The sequence below is a fragment of the Periophthalmus magnuspinnatus genome, chromosome 17 (assembly GCF_009829125.3).
Source record: "Periophthalmus magnuspinnatus isolate fPerMag1 chromosome 17, fPerMag1.2.pri, whole genome shotgun sequence".
In the NCBI taxonomy this organism is placed as follows: domain Eukaryota; kingdom Metazoa; phylum Chordata; class Actinopteri; order Gobiiformes; family Gobiidae; genus Periophthalmus; species Periophthalmus magnuspinnatus.
In genome coordinates, this window is record NC_047142.1 from 24,330,555 (window position 1) to 24,356,273 (window position 25,719).

The 25,719-nt window shown below is 39.6% G+C and overlaps 2 protein-coding genes across 5 annotated transcripts; both read right to left on the reverse strand.

The window, feature by feature from the left end:
• Positions 1 to 779: 779 nt before the first annotated feature.
• On the reverse strand, positions 780 to 16,733 carry sugt1 (SGT1 homolog, MIS12 kinetochore complex assembly cochaperone). Of its 2 annotated transcripts, none has more exons than XM_033983017.2 (13): positions 16,606 to 16,733; positions 16,483 to 16,531; positions 15,695 to 15,785; positions 14,989 to 15,058; positions 14,810 to 14,880; positions 14,154 to 14,207; positions 13,064 to 13,092; positions 12,857 to 12,882; positions 12,577 to 12,673; positions 10,318 to 10,425; positions 2,595 to 2,685; positions 1,754 to 1,926; positions 780 to 1,320 (listed from the first exon to the last, which is right to left on the reverse strand). In XM_033983017.2, exons 1-13 carry the CDS (start codon positions 16,617 to 16,619, stop codon positions 1,219 to 1,221), a joined length of 975 nt encoding a protein of 324 aa, XP_033838908.1. In that variant the 5' UTR covers positions 16,620 to 16,733; the 3' UTR covers positions 780 to 1,218. The 2 variants fall into 2 exon arrangements, with proteins under 2 accessions (XP_033838908.1, XP_033838909.1); XM_033983018.2 differs by having other exon boundaries at positions 16,483 to 16,528; positions 16,606 to 16,706.
• Positions 16,734 to 18,760: 2,027 nt separating this feature from the next.
• On the reverse strand, positions 18,761 to 25,318 carry LOC117385703 (ETS-related transcription factor Elf-1-like). Of its 3 annotated transcripts, none has more exons than XM_033983014.2 (8): positions 25,110 to 25,318; positions 22,703 to 23,087; positions 22,504 to 22,627; positions 21,688 to 21,795; positions 21,422 to 21,574; positions 21,267 to 21,341; positions 20,956 to 21,151; positions 18,761 to 20,568 (listed from the first exon to the last, which is right to left on the reverse strand). In XM_033983014.2, exons 2-8 carry the CDS (start codon positions 22,760 to 22,762, stop codon positions 20,007 to 20,009), a joined length of 1,278 nt encoding a protein of 425 aa, XP_033838905.1. In that variant the 5' UTR covers positions 22,763 to 23,087; positions 25,110 to 25,318; the 3' UTR covers positions 18,761 to 20,006. The 3 variants fall into 3 exon arrangements, with proteins under 3 accessions (XP_033838905.1, XP_033838906.1, XP_033838907.1); XM_033983015.2 differs by having other exon boundaries at positions 22,703 to 23,084; positions 25,110 to 25,298; XM_033983016.2 differs by lacking the exons at positions 22,504 to 22,627; positions 22,703 to 23,087; positions 25,110 to 25,318 and adding an exon at positions 22,182 to 22,334.
• Positions 25,319 to 25,719: the final 401 nt, after the last annotated feature.

The following is a 25,719-nucleotide window of genomic DNA, read 5'->3' on the forward strand; positions in this document are numbered from 1 at the left end:
TAATCAGTGCATAATTACATATTTATACACTGACACATTCAGGGCCCCATTGTTTCAAACAGTTTGGAGAAGTGTCACAGCTAGTAGAATCTCCAAAGGGATGTGCAGAAAGAAGTTTCTGGCAATGTTTAATGTTGCATCTCTTTAATGAGACTAAAGACTGCTCTGTCACGCTCACAGATCATATCCACCAAGTGCTTAGGTCCTTTTGATGTGTCTGAGGCGCCCGGAGCTAGAGCTGGGGGCGAATGTTTGGGTGTGATGGGGCATACTGGACGTTTGTGTCAAGAGTCCCATCCACTGTCATAAATGGGCGTTTGATCGTTACGAGAGATGAAACGATGTGTGATGAATTTAACACTTAAGCAAGTGTGAGAAGCTTGATGGTGTGGTTAGAAGGCTGATCCATATTAATGCTCTATGGGCTTGGCGGGACGCCCCCTCACACGAGCTGCTGTGGCCCGCTGTACAGTGCAAAGTAGAGGTGCCCACGCTTCCACTTTCACTCACTTCTGCAGTGTCCTTGCACCAAAGCAGCACTCCTCAGAGATAGAGATCCAACAATGATTCGTAAACCCTATCCCAGAGCTGCCACCCATATCTCCACTGTGCACTCATATCAGTAATGCCAGATTTCATCCCTCCCAGCACCATAATCACTCAGCATGGCTCTTGCTGTAATATACCAGTGTTTTGTGTCAGATGGATCCATTCCCAGACTTCCTGGCTTCTCCGAAAACACTTCCACCGCAAACAAACCACAAAAGACAAAAAAAAAATTACTTTGAGCCAAACATTGAATCTTTTATTTACACCAGAAGTCGAAGGGAGTAACAGGTGCTGAACCACAAGATGACTGACAGGAAATGAGCCAAGAAACCATAGTTTAAAGATATCCAATCTTAATATTACATTTTTACAAGAGTAATGTGGTAGTGTGTGTGGGAAAAGGCTCCAAGTAGAAAGGCAGTGGGTGTTTCTGTTGGGGAATATTTTCCATTTAAGTCTGTTCTTGTCAGTATGAAAACCATCACAAAGCAAATCATGCAAAATGATCTCCTGAACTGATTATTCAAATGATGTGACCCCTGCTGGCCATGAGCAGGCCACGGGTGGTTTTGTTCAGAGCGAAACGAATCAACCATGGAGGCTGCTAATTTCAGGTGCACCGAGTGTAAAATGAGAGAAAACAGACACAAAGACACACAAACCAAAGCATCAGTATTTTTTAAACTCCACATCTTCTGGAGGATTCATCTCCACTTTTCTCTTTCCAACATCTGTCCAGTTGGTGCTGAGAACTGTGCCGCCCGACTCCATCTGCAGAGACAGGACACAGAGATAAAACCTTTTGTTATTCAGTAAGAACCAATTGTAGCCCATAGTCTATGAATACAAATACATGTTCAACATTTATTGAAACAGTGTGTTGATTCAACACATAACATTTCGCTCCATGCACTATATACTTCTTGGTTTTATTGTTAACATACGTTTTTCCTCAATAAAACCTAAACTGAACTAAAATAAATATAATGAATAGATTTCAAACTACATTCATCTAACAACTGAGCTGAAGAATGTTATGTAGCACTAGACTGAAGATGTTTTGCTGTGTGTATGAATAAACCTACAGGGAGCCATTAGCTCTCAAGGACATATATTTTTCCTTGTAACAAAAGCTTCCAGCGTGTATGCAGTGAAAATGCAACTATGGCGCTTATGGATAGAAGTATTAGAACATGGCACTTACAAAAGACTTGTTCATGGCGCGTTTGACCTCATCTGTGCCATCCGAGTAGATTTGTTGAAAAAGCTTGTTCAGTGCTGCATCTCCTTCCAGCTTCTCATTCTTCTCCTCCTCGCTTAGGTCCACCACCATTTTGTCCCATTTCTGAGTGTAGTGAGATGACGATGGGTACTGATCTGAGAAAAGGAAACCGTGTTAAAAGCAGCAACTTGATTGGACAAAAATAATAGATTTACACAAAGAAAACTGTTGTCCCGTGTTAGGACATGTAAAAATCTAGTGTAAAAATCCAGACTACAACTGGAATCATCTGCTCCAGACTGAGTGTAATCCGGACAGATTTACATAAATAATGCAATTGACTTGCTGTCGACATTTTGAGGCCAGGCGTGGACATACTGCTCTCCTTTTCCATAAAATCAAACGTCAAACTAACCTAAACACCATGCTTTCATGCTGCCTCTTTCAAACCCACTACAATGGCTAGTCATCTTCCCACGTAACTTTTGATTTCATTTTCCCGTCCCTCTGCTATATTAACACACACATTTATATGAACAATTAATCTAGTCAGTGATGTGAATGTGTGGGCAAAAATACTGAGTCATAACTTGCTGTCGTACCTATCCCTTCCTGCCTACTTTTACTGTCAGTCTAATGAAAGAGCCGAGCAGAGCTCCACTGCCCACTCTCATTTTGGTAGCATGGCACAGACAAATGCCGGAGCTTATATTGATCTTTACACAGAGAGAGACAGAGAGAGGGATAGAGAGATAGAGAGAGAGGGAGAAACTGGAATATGAAAGCAAAGAGACAGAATAAAAAGTTGTAGCTGTGGACTGACGGGGATTGAAATGTTTGATGTTGGAGTCTTGTCCTTCTCCCTCCAGCTTCTCCCATCTGATGGCATCGGTCTTTTTCATCTTGATCTCCACCTGACATGAAGAAAAAGAGGGTGAATAACAATTTTCAACAAAATGGTGGTCTTTTACTTCTTTTTCTGCTCAGGACAAAAATAACACTTCCATTACAGTGACATCTTAAAGTGTGGGACACCAGATCATTAGAAAGGCCAGCTAGAGATGTTGTGTTTTTTCAGAGCTGGCATCAAATCTGGGTGTTTGTGGGGTGAAAAAAAGAGACAGATCAGGGATATGCGGGGGCACAACTCAATCTCGAAGCTCGCTGACAGACATACTGCACTAACGAGATGCCTGTCAGCCGAGGGCCAGTGCAAGACGGGGCGAGCGGGAGGGAGTGAGGGAGGAGTGTGGCGCCTAATTCCACACAGCACCATCTGATCTAAATCATTACATTGGGACGACAAGGCAGAGGCAACTATGGGAGCAGAAAAGGCAGAGAGAGAGAGGCAGAAAGAGAGAGACACAGAGACAGAGAGAGAGAGAGAAAGAAAGAGAGAGAGAGGCAGAGAGAGAGGGAGGCAGAGTTTTGTAACTACATAACAGTTTTGGAGAAATACAGGTTTAATATTATGAGACGTTTTGGGCAAACATTGGCCATTAAATTATCTTATATTTATAGTCCAAAATGGGATATCTGCTGAACTGATATCTTGGAAGAAGATATCCTATCAACCAAAATTTTCAACATCGGTGCCAATATCTATTACCAGTATCATATCGGTGCATCCCTAGAGAGAAGAGTGAAAGGGCGAGGAAGAAAGAAAGAACGCGATAGTGAGAAAGAAGTAAAGACAGAGAGAAAGAGACATACAGAAAGAGACAGAGACAGGGAGAGAGAGGTAAAGTGACAAAGATGGAAATACAGAGAGAAAGAGAGGCAGATAGAGAGGGGACACAGGCTTTTAACACTGAGCTATAGTGACAGGCCACATACCAACCACACAAGCGACTCTTGCCATTATAGCTGTGTGCCTTTAACATGTCCAACCTGTGCGTGAGCGAGACGTGCCGGTGCAATTAAGGAACATTTCTGCTCCGCTGGCCGCTGCGTGATGATTCATTTATAAGGGAAGAGGGAAAGAAAAGCAGAGGTAGAGCAGGGAGAGGAGGAGGAGGAGCGGCTAACTGACAGCACGGAGACGCAGGCAGACTGAAGGAAATGAGACAGTGTGATTGCCTCAACCTTCTCCAACCTTCTGCCGCTGATAGATCACTTCGGTCGGGTGTCTTTGTCAGCGGTTTTGGCCTCAGCACCAGCGGGCCCCGTGTGCACAGTGAGGCATCTGTGCAGAGTCTGAAATTAACTTTTGGCTCACCTGCTAAGGGCCGACGGACTAAAAAAAGAACCAACCCTGCTGAGAATACAGGTTACAGCCCGAATAATTCATGGCCATTTTTCAAGCCATGCCATGAGATCCTCTTAGTATGGATCACAGTTCCCTTAATCCTGCACAATTATACTAGCAGTGCTGTCACAAAACAACAAAAAAACTTGATTCGATACCAAGGAAAAGGCTTGATCCTAATGACTGATAAGATAAAAAAGCTCTTTTTATAGAGCTCATACTTGTACAGTACTCTACGTTACCATGTGGTCTTATACTAGTTCTAATAATGTTGCTATTAACACTTGCACAACTGAGTATCTAGTTTTGATACTAGCTTTAGTAACAGATTTTCGATAACCCTAAATACTAGACAACACAAGTTGGAGTAGAACTGGAGTAGGTTAAGTAAATCTGTTCACTACATTTCATTTTATACATGTGGAAATAAATTGAGTATAAATTCTGCTTTTGTCAAAACATGTTGGCAAACTACTATACAGAATTTGTTCAGTACTTTTTTTTCTCACAGATGTATCTTGTTGCTGCAAACAGATGTTCTCTTAAGCTCAGCGTTTCTTTCAAAGTGTTTTAACATGTTTGATCGGGAGTTACAAAGACAGCAGCCCACCTCAGATGTTCACACCATTTCGAATACATAGAGATGTTTTTTGAAATCTATTACTGCACCCTAAATGACAAAAGGTGCTTTCTCATCATTGTTTCAAATAATTTCCCTCTGATATTTCTTGGTGTTTTCTTTTAAATCTTGAATATTTAAATATGTTAGATTAGCAAATGCTTCTACCTCAAAACACATCCATCCCAAATAACAACACTCACTGACAAACTAGAAAAACTAGCCACAGAAACTTAGAGCCAAACATGGATAAATAATAGCAAAAACAGTGTTGTGACAAGTTCCAGCTCAGCATTTTAAGAAGCAGATGACTTGCTGGGAACCTGAAAAAGACCTCGAAAGATAAAAGGCTCTCTACAATATGGTACTTTTTAACTATAGGTGGCTTAAAACCTATATCAAAGATACGTTTTTGAATACCTTTAAAAAGTGTATGTTCTACTATATGATAAATCTATAGATATCTGTAGAGAAGTCATCATAATCTCAGGACAGGCGAGTCTCTGTGGCTCTGTTGAAGTGATTGGTGAGTGTGCAAGTCTGGCCCATACAACATTAATCTGCTGCCACATCTGTGTTTCCTGGGACATGTTAAGGGGACATGGCAGGCCTGCTGTGTGTGTGCGTGTGAGACAGGACACTTTCTGGCCTATAAAGAGATGCGACAGCATACACCCCCCCCCCCCCCAGGACTCCAGGGGCTGGACAGTGTGCTCCTATGGACTTGATAGCATGTACACAGTGACACTGGGGTCCCCTGTAGCTTGTCACATGTTTAGAGCCTTCACCACAGATCCTCCTTGGCACGACCTCACCCTGCCTCTCTTCCCTTTTTCTTTCAGATCCGTTTTCCGAATATTTCAAAACAAATTCGGCTCAAAGACACATAAATGCTCTAAATATAAACATTCGCAGACACTGACAGGCATGGAAATTAAAGAGCGCAGACGCCACTTTAGCTTTTTCCCCAAAAGAGATGACTTTGGGAGTGAATGAAGCAGCCCGCATGAATCAGAAGCTGTGATGTGTGTGTGTGTGTCAGCCGTCTCCTCTGATCAAATACACTGGTGTGTAATTGGCTCCCTGTTGCCGCGGTGACCCCTGCGGTTGGATCGGAGGACAGGAGGAGGTCGCCCTGATGATAACACGCCGCAGACACAAACTGAAAATACTTTATGTTAATGGCAAAAGAGTGTTGAAAGATTAGGGCGCGTCACATGCCCGGCTTAGCTTTCCTCTGCTAAGTTGTCTTTAAAGACGATGAAGCGTAAACAGTGCAGAGCAGAGAGCAGTGCAGCCTGTAACAGACATTGCTCCGAAGGCAATGTGTTTTTTTAAAGGCTCATTAGGGATGCATGCCAATCTGGAGGAAGTTGATTTGCTGATGCTGTTGTTCATTTGAATGTTTTCCCCCCAGTGGCTGCTTGGCTTCAGAAGAATTAAATGGATCCAAAATATTTAATTGAGTAAGGCCCCAATAGAGCGTGCTAGTTTGTTGGCATTTCCCACATTGTCAACTGTGTGATGATTTCACCTGTAGCTACATAGTTCGTTCAGGCATAAAACTGGTGGACAAGTTATACAGTTACCGGTAGATGTTAAATTTGCCTTGTAAGCAGTCCTAGCAACAAACTACTAATGCAAACCTTCAATAAGCTAAACATCACTGTTCACCACTGAGATCACTCACATTTTTTTCTTAAACAAATTTTTATCCACCACATTGCAGCAATCATTACAGTGTTATTCTTTTGTGGATTTTTATTCTTTATATAACCCTGCCTTGTTTTGCTTTTATTCCTTTATTTATTTGTCCTTAGAATAATTTGTGCATAGAAACCATAGACTGTATGGCAGAGACAATACTTACTTGTCAATCAAGACAAAGTTTAAAAAAAGTGCTAGCAGACAGTGCAAGATCTGTATCTACTGACCAGTAAAATATTTTTTTTCAGCTACACTCCTACACTGATATACAGAAGCTATTTGAAAACTAACAAGATCAGAACAAGTCCAGCGAAGAACTCTAAATAAAAAACAAAGACCTTTATGGAGAATAACTCCATGACAGAGAGAAGCAGGTACATTTTGAGGTCTGGAAAGGGGGACTAAACTTGTGGTACACCTTTGACAATGGTATAATATTATAACACAAATAAAAGCTCATAATGTAATTGTGTATATTGGCCCTTTAAAATTCTTCTTCATGTGTCATTTATGTTAAGTTAAATTTGACTGAGAGTGGAGGTCAGCCTAGTGCCAGGGCCATGTGCTCCCGCGGAGCCCGCTGGACCAGGGAACAGAGGGTTCTTTGTGGGAGCTTTAACTGTCTGTGGACGTCCTGGAGGAAGGTGAGTGTGTTTTCAATGAATGAAAGGCAGATAGACCCGCGGCAGGTAGGTGTTTTTGAGGAGGCACAAAGCACAGCAGCCTGGGAAGATGAAACAGGAAGTAGGATTAAGAAAAACAAACTGCAGAAAGATGAGTGGGACCAACACGGGCACTGGCCTCTCCAAGACTGAGCTCTTGTTTAAGCTGCAGCCCACGTGCACCTCTGGTATGCAGTGTCTGCTGTTGCCATGGAAAAGTAAGAAAGTGAGCGAGTGTTTTCTTTGTGAGGAGGGGCAGCCAGTCGAAATGAAGCGCCCTGACCCAATGTAGCCATCTAGCCGCTAAGATCAATAAAGTCACAACAAAATATGCCAACATCTTTTTGCTTTCTTACACCTACTCCTTCAATGCTTTAAAATGTTCCAAACTATTTTCATTAGCTAGTAGTACAAGATTTTCTGCATTTCAGCCATATATAATGTTTTTCTCTTGTAAAGAAGACCTTGGATGAAAACTACCATCATTGAATTTTTAAATGAATTATTTTATTTAGATGTAGAATAATCATATTCAAGCATTTATGATTGGTACACTTTTAGTGACTATTGGTCAGAACAATTAAAACCATACACTCTAAAGTCTGAAAAGTGTCAAAAGTCAATGTCTGTTTTTGTCCAGTAGCAATGTAGTTAGTAATGCAGTTTATACAGGTGAGGTAAGTGTAATTTACGAGAACAAAACAGTATGAAATCTTGGTAGTAGGGCTCCAACAACCAACCTTTTGCTTAGTGGGAGACTGAGCATAACTGAAACAGTTATTTATTTTAAGTATTTTGGTTTTTTTAATAAACAATACAGAGATAAATTTGCAGTTTTTATATAATATATTACCCACCTCTGATAGTAAGTCTTCTACTTCAAAAACTGCCAGAATACCTCACCTGCTTATTAATCACTGATACTGGAACATTTAATAGCAGATCACACAACTGCATAACACTAAGAACTAGCCACCCCAAAACTGAGATGGGAAAGAGGGCTTTTAGCTGTTTTGCTTCATAAAAATGGAATACACACACATACACACACCTGCACTGATTTTTAATGTTTTATATGGGCTTGTATACTTGTTTGTTTAGTTTGTTTTTCTGCTTGTATTGTATTTTAAACAGGGCGCCCATGAAAAAGGCAGCCCAAGTGCTCTCTTTGAGTTCCCCTGTATAAATAAAGATAAAGAAAGAAAGTACGATATATTACAAAGGTATTACAATACTATCTCCTGCTACTAAGTCTGCTTAGTTGTATATAAAAAACTTAATAGAATGAATTGAGTGGAGTAAGTTAAATGATTTCTGAAGATGCCCTTTGCCAGTACGAGTGAAAGGTCATCCATCTCCATCCCAGCGAACTGCCAGGATGCTCCCTCTGCGAGGTTACAGTTTTATGGTACAGTATCGACAAGGCCAGGCTGATCAATGTACTGAAAAATGAATTCTGTCCCTGAAAATATATTTGAAAAAACATTGCCGTGATGTGCAGCCTGAGAGCGGACAGAGGTCTAAACCCTGAATCAGCACCCATTCACTAGTGCTCATTAGCCCACTTCATTTATAATACGCACTAATTGGGGTATAGTTAAAGTGCCCTGCCTACTCGTTAGGCTTATAATCACCTTAAACAGCGCCTAAGAAACCCGGGGAGCTAATAAATGTGTGCGAGTGCGGAGGCGGTGGATTTGAGCATATGTGTGAATCTCCTGTTCGCTCCTCTGGTGAACTTCTCCACTAAAAAACAACCAAAGATAAGGATTTCTTTATTTCTAGGTTCGGCTGTGGTTGGCTTTAGCAGCATTAAAGCATTACAGGTAGTGACAGCCTACTTTACTGCATGTTGAATTATTGAGAAGATTAAGACTTAATCTCAAAGTGCTAACTAAGTGGTGATCTGTAGCAGCTTTGCACACCAGGCTTTTAAACTTATCTCATGACTGATGCATTTTTAACCACGTCACATATGTTCATGATTAGTTAATAATACAACCGTCTACTAACATTTTATCTGACGCTTAAGAAGCATATGGGAGAATTAAGTGTATGTTTTTAATCCCATCTGGAGGGTCCCCGTCTTTCCCCATACACACACATACTCACAATACAATGTCATATATTCTTTATAGCAGCATAAAAGATGTTCCCTGACACGTTTAATAGTCTGCTTCTTTACTGTTGACAATAAAGGCTATCATGGCAAGGCTACATTCATTGTTAAAGAGCAGTCCGGGGGAAATTCAAGGTCTTTTATTGACTTTCAAAAACTTAGCAGAAGCATTTCCTTGGAATAAATAAATAAAAAGGTTGTGTCTTATTCAAAGGTTGTTTATTTCTGTTTTATGCTTTGCAAGTTTGACGTAAACAGGTTGTTTTTAGCTACAGTTGCTATCACACATAGGGAAGTGATATATTTTCACACATGCATTTTTAGTAAGTAAAAAGCTGGCGGAGGGCAATATATCGCCTATGAGATGATATCGGAAAACAAAAATAAATCTTTTCAGTGTGATCTTTCAAAAAGGGTATTAAGTGCACTTTGCTCTTTAATTTTACAGTTTACCTCAACCAAGACATTCACAGGCATGTTTTAACACATTTATTGGCTACCTCCATGGTATTTAAGGTTACAGTTATGTTATCATTAGTGCGTATGACCTTAGGTGGACAACAATTTACCAGTTTAAAATCAATCCCCAATTGATGTGGCTTTTACTGCACAATGGTCCATTTAACACAAGTGCTGTGTCTTTAAAAGGGTGCACGTCTGTTTCTGCTTCATGAACATGTCGCCAGTTCTTGCACCTCAAATGTCAAAGATGTTACCAAGTGCAAAATGTCACAACTCTAATCTTTACTCTTTACCAACCTATTGAGGAAGCTGCCACAGATATCGGCATTAATTGTTCCCCTCATTCTAGTTGTGTGATTTTGCATAGGTCAGCCGATCTCAACGGCAAACAAGTTGTATACAAACTACAAAGCTGTTTCCAAGTCACTCAATGAAAAGCTGCGTGACTTTTTGTGCACAATTTACACTAATCAACCTACTTTATACATTATTTAGGTGTAAGACTCCTCTCTACTTCTCACATTGAAACAAATGGGATTCTTGCTTAACCAGAAGTGTGAACACAAACGGAAAGCTGGTCAGTAGGAGTCAGAAGTAAAAATGGACAGGGTGGGATAAGGTGGCTAGCCTTTAGGTATTAAATAAATTAGATAGATAACATAGATAACAGATAACGTGTCATTCTTTGGGGCAGTGCAATAAGAATGGTTGATGTAAAATGCATGATACCTTGGTGGACAGGATCTTGAAGGTGCTCTGTTGAGGGACGATCGGATGAAGGAGGTGAAGATTGAGGTTGTAGTTGTCCCCTGAAGCCAGTCGTACTGTGGCCAAGAGCTGAGGAGACAGACAAAAGACATGTTACAGCTCCCAGCAAAGACCATTCTTTATGAGTTATAACCTAGCAGCAATCAATAACCCCTGTTGTATGTAGTACTTGTGAAGTGAAGAACACAGTGAGCGAGGAAACACACATATAATATGTGGACATACTGCACTAAATGTAAAAGTTCAACAGTAAAGCCTGGAAATGGACTTCTCCCTGCATTGAGTCTAATTAAGATGTATATGCTTTAGCGTGGATCAGACAAGATATTGCCTTTATTTATACCCTATTGCAGCAGTTGACTATTCATAGTTTTCATAGGTTTCAGCACCTGTTTATAGATGACCTTTTTGAGGAACTGACTATTCAAAAGATATAATACATAGTTTTGAATGGTTAAATAGGCCTGTTACGATAATAACTATATCAAATTATTGTTCAATACATGAAAGCTGGAAAAATATATTTTGAGGCTCAATATTTATCATGGATATTTTTTCTTTGCAATAGTGGGGAGATTTTGACATTTTTTTGTAACAAGATAAGACCTGAGTTGTATAGAATAGAATATATAACTTCTTTGGAGAACTATCGGTTTTATTCTGCTATTTATTTTTTGCAGCTCAAGCTTTTTTAATGATAGTGATAAAAACAGGTTTACTGGGATTATGCTGCTTTTTGTCAGTCGCATAAAGTATTTTCAGTATTATCATTTATCGCAATTTTCCTCTGTAGCAATATATAATGCTTCAAAATTAGTTATCGTAACAGGCCTTTTGTTAATTGCTATGGCAACGCCGTGTTCAGCAACAAAATGTATGGTTTTGTGATGAATACAAGGTAAAGTGGTGCCCTTGGGATAATAATTCAAATTAGCATTTAAATCAGCTTTATTAGATTGGTTAATGAATCATGTCTAAAACTTGTTTCTAGATTTAATCCAAAGACTTTTGGGGTTATTAAATGGTCTTAAATATTATAATTATACTCATGTAACACAATAGTGATGCTTTCTTTGAGTATAGAAAAGAAATCTGAGAATGTGGTACGCTATCTGAAGAAAGACAAAACAGACAAGGAGGTGTCAGCACGTCTGTGAGAATAATCATCTGATCTGGCCACAGTGACAGCCAAGAGTAAGCTGGCGCTGTCCCCTTGAGCCACAAAGGGAGTGATGGGGCGGGTCAGACAGCTCCTAACAGCCTGTCAGTCAGAGCACACTGGACGCCTCGCTGCTCCTGCACAGAGGAATGGGTCCAGCTACGGCCCACAAACTCACAACAGAGCCTGGGAATATTAAGCCTTGTCCCAGACCTCAGATTTAAACATTTGGTGTATTTACATTACACCACAGCAATGTTTGTTTGTGTAGATAAACACTCATTGGGCTTTCTAATAAAAATGGACTTTAGCGGCTTGGAGAAAAATGCACTAAGTTGATTAGGGATAAAAGCTTAGAAAGTTAAGTTGCTTTCAGGCAATTCCACAAAACTATCAAAGACTTAAATTCATTTGCAGAAAGTGCTGCAGTGTCTGTGGATACAGCAGCTGCAGATAGAGTCACGAGGGAAAATGACTGAGACCAGTGCCTTTCATCTTTAATTTCTTTTGTATAAACTGACCTAGTAAAAAATACATGAACTATATGTGCCTCACACCAGAGAGAGCCTAACAAATGACTGTGAATCAGAGGCAAAGTGTGAGCGATTTCTTTTAAAAGGGGTAAACTCAACTTTGTTATTCTATTAGTAAAGACAAAGCAGGTCCCATGGGCACCCTGCAGTCATCCCTCAGAGATTGGTGAAGAAAAATAGAGAAAGGAAAAAGAGAAATAAAAATGAAAAAGAAAGAAAAGTGTTGTCCTTGGGGGCTCAGGCTGATCTTAGATCAGTGATGACTTCTATCTACAGACAATTAGGAGGTTGGAGAATCTGGGGAGGGTAAATTGTTCTTAGATCTGTACTTTGGGGGCAATGTTAACAAGGCACCACTGGAGGCATAGTTGGTCCGCAGGGAGAGGGTGTGTGTGTGTGCAAGACCCATCTAATGGGCCCCCCTGAGGAAACACCAAGAGCCAACCCATCTCTGTTTCTGAGAGAAGAAACAGCTCAGAGCATTTCACAAGCTCTCAAAGTCGCACTACTGCGCTTAAGAGTTCATACCTCTCTTTCCGTAAAGCTGACACAGACACCATCCTTGGGAACATTTTTCACCATCACTGTGACAATGACTTGAGATTCTGTTTGGTACCAGTCGTGTCTGCAAAAACAAGGATATTCTTTACTAGTCCTAGAATTGTATGTATTGTATCATGCAATGGATCTCCTAGTTATAGAACTAAGGCCCATGATAATAAAGGAGATAAGGTAAAGGTATACCATTTATGACCAAATACACTGGAAAAATTCTCAAAACATGAACCCCACTGTTTTATGCACTTACTTTACTACAGGTGCCGCTGGCTGTTGCTGAGACATCAGTGAGTTGATATTTTGAGATGAACATGTGTTGATGGGGGGAAATGCAGAGAGGCAAAACAAGAGAGAAAGGAGACTTGGTGATGCTTGACTCTATATAGCAGGTGCTTCTTTACAAGCTGCTAACGCTGAGAACAACAGCTCCCCCTAGCAGCCACAGATGGAAACTCACCTTGGGTACATCGCCGTTCTGTTTTTCTTCTGAGAACAAAGAGAGAGAGAGAGAGCAGAGTCATGTATAAAGCAGGTGCAAGGGTGAAACATCTTTTTGTAACTTAAAATCAAGGCCAAATTGTGCTGTCCTGAAACGCACATTTAAGTGAAAAGTGACACACGCCTAGTTGTCGATTTGTTTATCGGCCCATCCACGCTCATTAACAGAGCGTCTGATCACCATTTAACAGCATGCTTTCATACATTATTCACAGGCTTCATTACAGAAAGAGAGAGCACAGAGACAGAAGACAGAGATGAGATGATTGGAGGCGTGTTAATGTTGTCTTAACGAGGCCATGTTTGAAAGGCGTGTGTGTATGCATGTGTGTGTAATTGTGTGTATGCATGTGTGTGTGTTGGGGGGGGTTAGAAATCATGACTTTACCAGATGCTTTGTGCTGACTTCAAATTAACGCCACAGGATTCAGAGACACAACAGTTTGTCCTGGTGTGAGCATGAGGCAAAGTAGGATGTTTCTAATTTTGGTGCAATTTTGTGCCTTCACAGCCTGGGCGTGCCAGTGAGGGGGATTATAGAGGGGGACAGGTCTTGTCGGGGGCTTTGAAACATCGGCAATGTTAACTCTGATGAATCATATGGCCCGTGGGAGTCTGTGTGCAAGCGGGTGTGAAGCCTGTTTGTCAAAACTCGTGCTCTTGTTTATTTGATGATTCAGTAGGTCCCAGCGTGAGTATCAGTAAATGCACCTCGCAGGCAGCCAAAAACTGTTTATTGGATGGAGTAGTTCAGTCTGACTATTCCTCAACTGTGAGCTCACATTTCCATCTGTTCATCCAGGAAAGACAATAGTGATGTTCATGTCAGAGTTTAGGAAATTTCATTCAATTACAACACAGAGAGAAGATGTTTTTAAACAACGATTGTAACTCAATATGATCATTGCTGCATTTGTTTGAAAAGGTCAGTTGAGGTCACCAATGACTCAATAAAGATGAGTAATTTGAAGTTTTAAATGTGTTCACTGTTCTTATAGATGAGCACATAAAACAAAGAGCAACTACGCATTGAAAATGTGACTACTTACCTCCCATTTTCTCTTCACAACGCTTGATCCAGACCTCAAAGGATTTGTCCGAAACTGTTAAGTCATATAAAGAAGAGTTACTTTTTGTGATTAAGAATATACATGCAAATGGGAGACAGGAGCATGGTACTCTGCACCAACTTGTTCAAGAAGACCAATATGGAAAATCAAATGTGAAAATATAATTTGTACTTTTTACTTTTTATTATTAGTTCAACAATTCTGACAATACAGACATTACATACAACATCAATAATTTAACATAAAAATATAATATTTATGAAACACAAAGTCAGATTATATAATTCAGTCAATGAATGTGTTTCAATGTGTCTATATTTACATGTGTTAATGTTTAAAGTTAATGTATTGCACAAAAGAGTGAATGCACACACAAAAAATAAATGCATATCATTATAACTATAACTATATAACTAAAATTATAATTAAATGCTTATCATTAAAACAATCCACTATCTCAACATCATCTATATATGATACATAATTTATTCTAGTAGTTTACTGCTTTTTTCCACAGTGCTTGAATCACCTAAAGTCTGTTATTAAAGATGTTAGTTACAGAGACATGTTGCTGCTGGCAGTGCTGGAGGAGGTGAGTAGGAGGTTGTGAAGTTTGTACCAAGGCCTGCACTCACCGTCGAGCTGCTGTCCCTGAGTGAAGGCTGCGTGTGCCGGTTCCAGATGGTTTAAGTGGTACTCTGCTATTCTACAGGCAACACAGGAACAAAATGCATTTATATCACCACAAACAACAAATGGTCTGCAGCATTTTTTTTTTTAACCAAACTAATTGTACAATAGAAAAGATACATACCCTGTGCGCATAAAAGCTTGTGGAAGATTAGGTTTTAATTGTTGAGCTTTCCTGGCATCATCAACTGCACCTGCAAAAAGATATATTAAATCTTTTATTTTAAAATGTACATAAACATTTTTGCATAGCATGAAAGCTTTTGCCATTAATATGTTTTTTATCACTTCATATCACATGCTTTTCATTTTCTGATTTAATGTTAGCATTTGTCAAAAATCTGATTTTACTTCACCTGCTTTAAAAAAATAATTTAGAGCTTAAAAAGGGAAAAAAGGAAAACAAATTGGATTAAACAATGTAAAAAAGGCCATTAATACTCTTTTTCCAAAATTTCAACACAGGTTTGCAAATTACAAAAAAAAATATTTTGTGTGAATGTTTATGCAGCTGATCATTTTCAAAGGATTATCATTTGTTGATAATGTGTTAGTTTCATTATTTCATGGCATGTTAGTCACATTTATATGCAGGTGTAAGGTACACTCACATTGAAGGGCAGACAGGTGAAGTGTCTTGCCAAACATCAGTTTTGTAAATGATCACACTACTTCATCCCTAGTATTTTTTCCCTTCTATCTCACCTCTGCGTAAGATTCATGGACCTAACCATGACTGTCCATTCAAGGTTTTATCATATAAGTGTTGTCAAGATACTAAAACTTATATAACCATGCTTTATAAATATAAAACTTAAAAGTAAACTTACAAGTGTAGTTTTTCAGAAGGATGTGGGCATAGGCACGCTGGCAGAACCACTCAGCATTGTCTTTCTCTTCCTGCAGGGCTTTGTTCAGTGCCTGTAAAAGTACAAAGGTTAAAGTACCATATGAAACATAGTGCAGCCCTACACATACAGTGTGGTCATTATAATTTAAAGGTGTACCATGTACATTTTCTGGTGGGGGTGTCTGTCTCCTGCTTGTCTCATAACATGCTTTACTTGGAATGCCACAGTATGGTTCAACTCTAAAATATTTCATTTACTGAATCTCCAAAAATACATTGGTTTGGTGGAGTCACCTGCCTGTCTCCATGGAGATGGCCCAGTTTTATGCCATTTTGTGGACCAATCCAGTCAAAACAACAATATCATCAAGAAGAAGAAAAGGTTTTGAAACCCTCCACCCTAACATGACACTTTAACACCTCCTTTTAACATGACAAACATAACCCATGGGTCTCAAAATAATAAGTACTCTAAGTAGAACTGTTGCCATAGTGATAGAGAATTTAAAAATAAATGTTATCTCTCTTAAACGGGAAAAAATCCCCAAAATGTTGCATATAGGCAGGACGTTGGAGCCCATGAATAGCTTGTTAGAAACCTAATGAAAGTGAAACTATATGCAGTTCTTCTATCTACTACAGTGTAATAAAGAAGTGATACCACAATATAGGGTTTGAAATTACACAAAAATAGAACGATATGTGAATATGGTGTCAAACGATTCAAGGGTAGTTATCTGAAAATAAATGATGAAGCAGTTTGTTTACCTCTAGAGCTTTCTCTGGATCCTCGTCAATTTGGCTATCAGGGAAACTGCTAAAAGGAAAGACAGAGGAAGGATTAAACGAGGTTATCAGTGTGCATGTGCGAAATAACGGCGAAAAACTTGCCGTTCAGTTGCCATCGCTGTGCCTGGGACTTCACGGTGCTACGGGAAAGTTCTAGAGAAGACCGTCCACGGAAACGTGAAACAGCGGCTACTGCTCAAAGCTGCGACTGACAACATCCGGCAACAGCCCGGACACAGTGACAACAGCGCCCTGTGCGGTCTGGAGGGGCCACACACCACCAGCACAGCGAAGACAGGGGAGGTCCATGGGGGGTGATGGACCAGAATTAAAGGAACTGTAGCCTGCGATCTAACTGTTTAACCCTAAGAAAGGTACTATATCACAACTGAGTTTCTCTCATTTCGAGCGTATGGACAGGCAATGCTTCATGTGAAAGCAAAGAACCTCCAGAATTCATTCACTGAGCTGCAGAGGCTGCACTAGCTCTGATTAATGATTGGCTGTGGGTAATGGTTAGGTAATAAGTATTCAGAGCATTCTAAGTCACCGTAAGAATAACACTGGTCAACACTAAATTTATTGTCTAAGATTTTTTCAGCTGATTTAGGATAATTTTGATGTGCTGAATCCAAAAATCAAATTGGTTTTGCTCAATCAGGTCAACGTTCTGAACTAAGCTACATATTTGTTTTTGGACGATTTTGTTTACATGTATGGGTATTTTCACGTCATATGATGGAAAATTCTGTTATATTTCTCGCTATAAACAAATTCTGAAGATTTTGCATGTGCCAACTTATGACTATCCATCCATCCATCCATTTATATATATATATATATATATATATATATATATATATATATATATATATATATATATATATATATATATATATATATATATATATATATATATATATATATATATATATATTTTACAAGTGAATGAATCTTGCAAAAATAAGCCTGGCATATTCTGCTACATCTGCGGTGAATACACCAATGTTCCTAACAGGAATCAAGTCACAAGTTTCATAAAGCGTGCTTACCATGCTTATTTTGGTATTAAACTTGGTGACCAAGATGAAGCTTGGGCGCCACACATGGCATGCAAGTCATGCACCGAGTGTCTGCGTCAGTGGTCAGAGTTGTCTGAAGTTTGGAATTCCCATGGTTTGGAGGGAGCCGACATCAATAGCTACTTCTGGGCTATTGATGTGACTGGGATCAACAGAAAGAACTGAAGTAGCCTCAAGTATCCTGATCGTGAATCAGCACGTCGTCCTGTAGCTCACTGTGATGAAATTCCAGTACCCGTCTTTGTAGAAGTTCCTGACATCAGTGACAAAGATTCCTTCAGTGTGGTTTTAATGATGATGCTCCACATCCTTTTTCCTAAAAGGAGCTAAATGTTCAGGTTTCCTGAGAATCTAGGATCACTGAGTGATGAGCAGGTGGAGAGATTCCATCAGGACATAAAAGAGATGGAGACCAGGTATCAGGGACGCTGGGATGCAGTCATGATGGCTGATTACTGTTGGACTCTGAAGAGAGACATCCCTGCTGCTGAGCAGTCAAGGGGTTCATAAAAACAAAAGTTCATGTCCTGAATTTTGCACAATGATAATGTAACATTCCAATTTACATGTACTTACCTTTATCAATTAACATAACGTAACATTTAATTAATACATTCTGTTAGAAAACTATTTTTTATCTCCTAAAACATTTTTTGGATGAGAAATATTAAAGAAAATACACTGATAACGTCACAAAATTGTAATCAATTTAGTCAGAAGATCGGATTTTTAAACAATCAAATTATAAAAACCTGACCTGACTGAGAAAAATGGATATCATTTTTGGATTCAGCGGTGCAAAATGGTCCTAATTCAGTTGAAAAAACACAGTCAACTTTCAAAAATGTTTTTTTTTGTAACCCAGTGTAATTATTCTCAATTAAAACTACATTGTTTGAATAATTTAAAGATGTATATACAGTTCCTTTAACAGGATGAATTATGTTATTATTTGTAGGTAAAAAAATAAATACTGATTGATGTAAAACATACAGAAAACACAAAATCTGGAGAAGTAGGTCGGGTCAGATGACATGTTGCCCCTCTGGTATTGAAAGGTGGGTCAAATGCAGAGAATGGAGAAATATACATGAATTTAAAATAGAATGGTGGTTAGAGCATTAGCCTTAATAAATATAATTGAGCCATAATTGAGCGTAAATACAAAGCCAGTATGACTTAATGAGCAAGTCGTTTTATTCTTGCATAGGCTAATTGGGTGCAAAAGGCATATAGTCTATAAAGCAAATCAAAGTTTTATAAACCTGAGGGAAATGGCAAAAAGCACAGTTATACAGTATATTGTATAATAAACAATACATAAAGACATTAAGGCTTTAGAGGTTCATACAAGTTAATAATATGTGTACAGTATAAGAACACAATAACCACTAAATAATGACAAGTACACATAAGGCACAAAAGCAAAACAAGCAACAGGTTCATGTCACTGTTGATTGTCACAGAGGAGCAGCAGTGTCGGACTGCAATTTCAGAAATAACAATAATCCCTTGTTTTCAATCATTCACAAACAAAAGCAGTAAATTAATGGAATGTTTCCCTTAACATCCTTGTGGTCCTCAAACACCAAGGACACTGCGACCAGTCTTCAGGCACTTAAACAGCAGGAGTAACCTTTAGTGCAAACCCATTTACAAGGCAGACCTTAATTAGCGTGCAACAGTTAAGACACATACGAGAGTAAGACTGAGAGCAGGGCACAGTGTGATCATCAGAAAGTCACTCCAAAATCAGGAGCAGGAGTGCAAGCACGTGTCTGCAGACAATGCAGCAATAGAGCTTCCAGTGCATGTAACTTTGGTGTAAGAAAGATAAAGGGTAATTAAAAAGTTAAATAATGCTGAGATTACGACAAAGCTCATAAGATTACACATTTTTGTCCTGGAGGTTGTCCAATACATCCTGAGAAAGCATTTGTGACTGAATCTCACCTTCTTACATTTTTCACTAAATAACTTATGCCTCCTTTTCCTTATTTGCTATTTAGAGGAAGAACCCCTCCAGTTGAGGACACCAAATATATTTCCGTAAAAAAAAGTGGGATGCTTGAATAAAATCAATAATGCCTGTTTTTGACATTTTACACTTCTCACACTGACTATACTGGAATTGCCAAAAGCCAACCTATGTTTTTGCTGTGAAAAAATAAAATATATACACACATGATTTTCACAATACTGCAGATAATCTAAAGACTGATATTGTGAGACTCAATCACAAGTGATGACCACTCAGAGATGCAAAAGAGGGCACTGAGTAGAGTACCTGTACTAATAAAATACAAACATATTGTGTGCTGCGGTGACATTTGGTCAGACTTTGGATCAACAGCATAAGGTGAAACTGTATAAATAGTTGGGGATCTTCATAGATTTGTGCTAGACTACATAATGTACAAGCTACACGGTTTCCACTGTAGTTTTTCCACAGTGCGACTTTTTCTCCCCATTGTTGTGAGCAGGTGTACTGTCCACTGCCACTTCAGCTGCTGCCTGCCGCTCACATAGGCTCCCCAGCAGCTGGGCGGTTTTGAAGACAGAGCCGTGACCTGACGGCTGTAGAGACTGGACCTTCTGAAGGTTTTGGAGGGTACGCAGCATCTCTGCAGAGACGATGGGCAGATGCTGCTCCTGGATGAGGCTGTTCTTGGCTGACCTCAAGACTGTCTCACGCTGGACCGCAGCTTTGGGAGCCACCCTGGTCTTTGTGGGACCAGGAGGTCGTATTGACATTTTCTTTTGTGGAGGTGGGCAAAACGTCTCCTGGTCAAAAGACTGATCACACGAGGATACTGTACTGTCATCTGAGTCACTGTCAGTTTCATCAGAGCCGTTTTCATCTTCCTCTTCTTTGGAACCTTCTCCATCAGTGATATAAATCATATCTTTGGGCAATGACGTGAACTGGTATACTAAACGTTGGCCCTCCACCTTGTTCAGAATACCTCTCTGGTAGTAGTACCTAGGTGTACAACATGAGTTAAAAGTTAGCTAAAATGTTCAATGAGAGAACATGAGATAGAATAGAAGTTAAAATTAGAGCAAACCCTAATATCCCTCTTTATAGATAACTTTTTTGGGTTTAATACCAGCTCCAGCCACAAGGGGTCACAAGTCCCCAAACAGGTTGTAGTGGTTCCAAGCTCAGGTAAATAGGAGATGCTTGCAATTCTTATATATTCTTACAGTCCATATTATTGTGAGACCTTTGATACAATGACATGACAATATCCAGATTATTTCTTCATCCTCGGTATCAACAGACTTTACTTACCTGAATATATAATAGCACACATTAAAAATAGCACACATTAAATATGAACTAATAAAGAGATTACAGTTGTCATACCTTAGAGCTCGGCCCATTGTCTCATAATTCATGTCAGGTTTGTTTTTGTGTTTGCCCCAGAGTCTGGCAACAGCTTTTGAATTGACCAATTTGAAGATCCCTTGGCGATGATCTGTCCATTTGATGTAGCGGGGGCAGACCTGTCTGTCTTGCAGCAGTTCCATCAAAAATTGCCACAGATACAGTGTGGTTCCACCTACAGAGAAATGGAATATACTTAAAATGTGATAAAGTGACATATTACAGCATATTGCAGACTAATTAATAAAATATAATATAATTTTCATACTATTGTATTGTATCTTCAGTACCTTTATTATATCTGTCCTTTTTTACAGTGATGTCTGGTGTGGGAGACTCAGCTCTACGGTTTCTGTATTTCTTTCCTGAAATAAAAAAATATAATCAATTGTTACCATAATGACTTAAAAGGCCATTTATTTTACATAAGCTGGCAGTGGCTGACCTCTCTTTTTCGACTGGGCTGTAGCAGACTGGTCATGGTGCACAGTGTGCCACAGCGGCTGGTCCACAGCTCCCACAATGCCCTCTGCTGACACAGTCACCTGGGTAACTGGAGCAGCAATGACATCATTGAGTGAAGGTAAAAAGGCCTGGGCTACAGGAGGACACAAATATGTTCAGCCTTAGCGAGAACAACTGAAACCTTCATGTGTAAAAATAGATTGCCTGGTTCACCAACACTGTTAAAGGAAGTGATGAGCAGCTTACAGTAATGTTCTTCCAGCGACAGTGTGTCTGCACAGTCCATGTTGAGAAGGGAGTCAGCAGCAACAAGTGTCTCCATGGTTTCTTCTTCACCACTTTCACATGGCTCCACTAGAAAAAATACAGGCTTATTTTCAGATCTGGCTAGCACTAGACATCTCTAAAAATATCTAAAACTAAAGCATCTTTTTTGGTTCCATGGACATACATCAATGCTACTAGATGCTGCGATAGCAAACATCTGCTAACAGCTGCTCGGTCATCAACTTTTGTTTACAGCTGTTGTTCGATACAGCTTTTTACAGAGTCTATGACAGAATTATCATCTTACCACAAAGAATACAAGCATCGGAAATCAAAAGCAGCAACACGTCTTGTTATCATCATAGGCATGGGTATTATTAGCAAATTAGCATAGCATTTAAGGCATGCCTAACTTTCAGTTCGTAGCCCTCCAAACAAATAAGTAACACGATGCTACCATAGTATGCACTTACTCTTAAACATTTGATTAGAAATTGGCTAAGACATTGGTGCTTTATCCCAAATTGTCCACGTCATCCTACTATAGTATTTGCCTGTCTTTCAAGACAGACACTAGCCAGGAATGTTTTGTTTTACTTCCTGATTTTTTTCCCCGGAGCGTGGTCGGGTCGGTCGGGTTGTTCAGAGCCTAACGCTGCGCATGCGCCATCAGAAGTTACCTTTCCTTTCTCTGCTATTGTGCTTAATTTAGTCCTTGTCATATCATATCATATGTAATGTGATGTGATGGGCTGCAGGCAGGTAGTTCAAGTTAGCATGTCTCCATAAACACACCTTTGAGAAGATGTTGATGGTCGTCTTTGTTGGACTGTTCACAGGTCAAACCCGAGTAGGACAGCAGGTGCGCGTGGGGAACTTGTTCTACTATCACCGCAGGGTAATCAGAGCACGCCATCAGCTGCAAAACACAATGCAAATCAGATTAGAATTGACGTCAAGTACAAATAAAAGTTAATTGATGGAGAGTAGTCACCTGTGACATGTTCACATGATCACTTGCAAAATCAAAGATGAGCTCTGTCTGTTGTAGCATGGTTAGGTCCAAAGTATCCAACTTTTAATTTAACAAAACCATAGCCTTTTGTTAAATAATTATTTTGTGTGTCTTTCTATGCAGGTTGATAAAATTATTGCCAGTGTGAATCCTCCTCCCAATCAGAGGCGTAGGTTCCCTTGGAGATGGATGGGCCAGTGTCTGCCTCCAATGCAGTGTAACTTCGCAATAATGAAAAACATTGATGCTACTTTACTGATTGACCACAGACACAGAGGCGTCACAGGAAGCTTGTGCTCTGTTTCGATGCTTGATGAGGAAGTGGGGGGCTGCTAAACTGTCCTGTGGTTGAACTGAAAACCTGCTAAAGAAGAACAAAGAAAAAAGTTTGTATAAAAGGATGGGGTAGTAGATCATAGATGCCAAAATAACATACAACACACAACATCTTTTAAACAGAATTACAAATTACCCCACATGATGCTGTTAAAGACATCTGCATCACTTGCCTTCCTGTGGCGTTTATCACTCCACTTTTCTCTCTTATCATACTTCTAAGAGGCACCGGAAGGAAGCATTTCTACTGAGCAATACTTTCTACAGAGCCGTGTGCAGAAGGTGGAGGCAGTCACTGGAGTGGAGCATAAAACATTACAATGTTGTTGCCCAGTGTTTCAAGGTCACCGGGGGGGGGGGGGGGGGTTCAGAAATTCCTTGCGTGTCTTTAAATGGCACTTACCAAAGTGACTCGCCTGCTCCCTTTGTTTGCTAATCACGCTGTGTTTTATCTTTGCTTGTTTGGCTTTTTTCTTTCCCTCCAAAAAGTGCTTCAGTCCGTGTCACAACTAATGCTGACTGGTTTGTTACGCCATTTGCTGCAGTTCACAAGGCCTCTGCGCCTCATAATGGCTTTTGTAAACATAGAATCTGCAACTACCTCTAAACAAATACTGTGCCTATGCATATGTAATAACAACAGTATTCGGAAAATGTTTTGTTCTCACCCAGTTGCAATGTAGTGAATTAATATAAAAGAAATCATTTTAGTTGCAGAGGCACAGCATGTTGGGTCAGTTATCACTCAGGAAGCACAGCTCAGTTAGGAGGCACCACTTCCTGAGTTTTGCACCAAACCGCTGCCAACATCTCTGCCAGCGGTGTCCTTCTCATTTCCAACTTCCTCTGTTGTTTGTGATAGAAACAAAATACCATCTGGCATACTCATCACAGCAAAGAAAAACATTAGTTCAAGCAAAAAAAAAAAAAAACAAGCGCTGCTCAACATCACAGCAAACATGCTGTGTTTATTATAAATATTCAACATAATTAACAATTCTTGCAGCTCAAATCAATTAAAGGAGAGTGTAAAATCACCATACTTTAAAATGTACCTTGTGGATCATGTTTATCTATGTTTACGCTTAACTGAGCGTTAACTAAACCTGATCAAGAATTAGTTCAAAACTAATACTAAAATAAACCAGGGCTGCATTGAAATAGATTGTTTGAAGGATCTGGGTGATGACTTTGGAATATATTGTATTGATCTAAAATATGAATGATTGCAAACATTTTCCAAACAAGGTGTTCCAATTATGTGGCATGTCTTTGTACTCCCCAACTGGAAAATCAGGATTAGATATTGGCAAATTGCCTCAATATTTTAGCAACGCAAAAGTATTTGGTGCAGGGGCAAAGTTGTATTTTGGGTAGTTTGGCTTTTGCAGATTAAGGAGGCCATCTGTATTTGACACGTTTTGTGGCGTCTGAGTGGAAGCTGCTCTAGACTGACAAGCTGTACGTGTTAGCTTCCCCTGCAGCTGCCTGTGGCTCTTATACATATCTAACAGTATGAAGCTTTGTTCATCTGCTCTCCTGTCACATAGGTTAGTCTGTGTGAAGTGTTTGCCAGTCCCTCAGGACACTGATAAGCCCCATAACATTCATTCCCCAGTTTGTGTATCAAACAGAGATATAGAAACAGAGGGGCATAGGCTGTGTATTTGTGTGTGAACTAGGCCAGGCTGATAACAGTATGCTAAGTGAAGCAGCTGCTGATAAGCCTTTCTTGTTGCTTGGGGTAACACAGGGCTTGTAAAAATGAATGGACAAAATAATGTAGAAGAATTGTGAAAGCTGGCTGCAACAAAATTGCTTTTCTGTCCTTTAAAAGGGTTTGCAGGTATTTGATAAACAGTATGGGAGCTTGTTATAAACAGCTACTTCAAAGCAATCCTTATACTTTCACTTTCCTGTATAACTCCTGACTAAACCGTATAAATAACTTTTCTTTAAATGTATGATTAAATAAGTGAAAACAAATTATAAGATGCACAAGAATGATTCAATTGTGATTTCTACAGTTAATCAGAAACTTTGCTCTTACCTTATGTTTGTGCATTGACTTTGTTGCAGAACAGCCGCTGACAGGTACAGCAGAGGTTGGTCTTATCCCACACAAGAGGCGTCACCACTTCTCTGACCTGGGATCAGTTTCTTTAGGGCTACACAAGGTAAGATTTAATATCAGTGTGGACCGTGTTTTGTCTTCTCCAGAGCCATTGTCAGATATTACTTCCTCTTTTTGTTCCTGTAAACTCTCCTCCCTTCAGGTTCTGATTGGTTACCTGTGTTGTGAGTCAAGGTAACCCGTAGTGACCATTGTCAGTGTGGAGCAAATGTAAACACTGGTGTATTTGCAATGTAAAGCGGCTGACAGGCGAGAGGCCAATCTGCAAACACACGTAAGGTTTATATGAGGGTGGAGTCAAGATAATATCATTAAATTAAGGAGAGACGGTCAGGGTAAAATCAATGGCATTATCAGTAAAACAATAATATGTTTTTTGTACATATAAAGGTCTGACCAAAATAAAAGTTTAAATATAAATATGGCATACATTTTACAAAGAAGATTTGGGGTCAAAAATGTTGGTGACATAGATATACATTTATACAAGGGACCATTCTTTATTGAGTCCCTTATGCACCCTAGT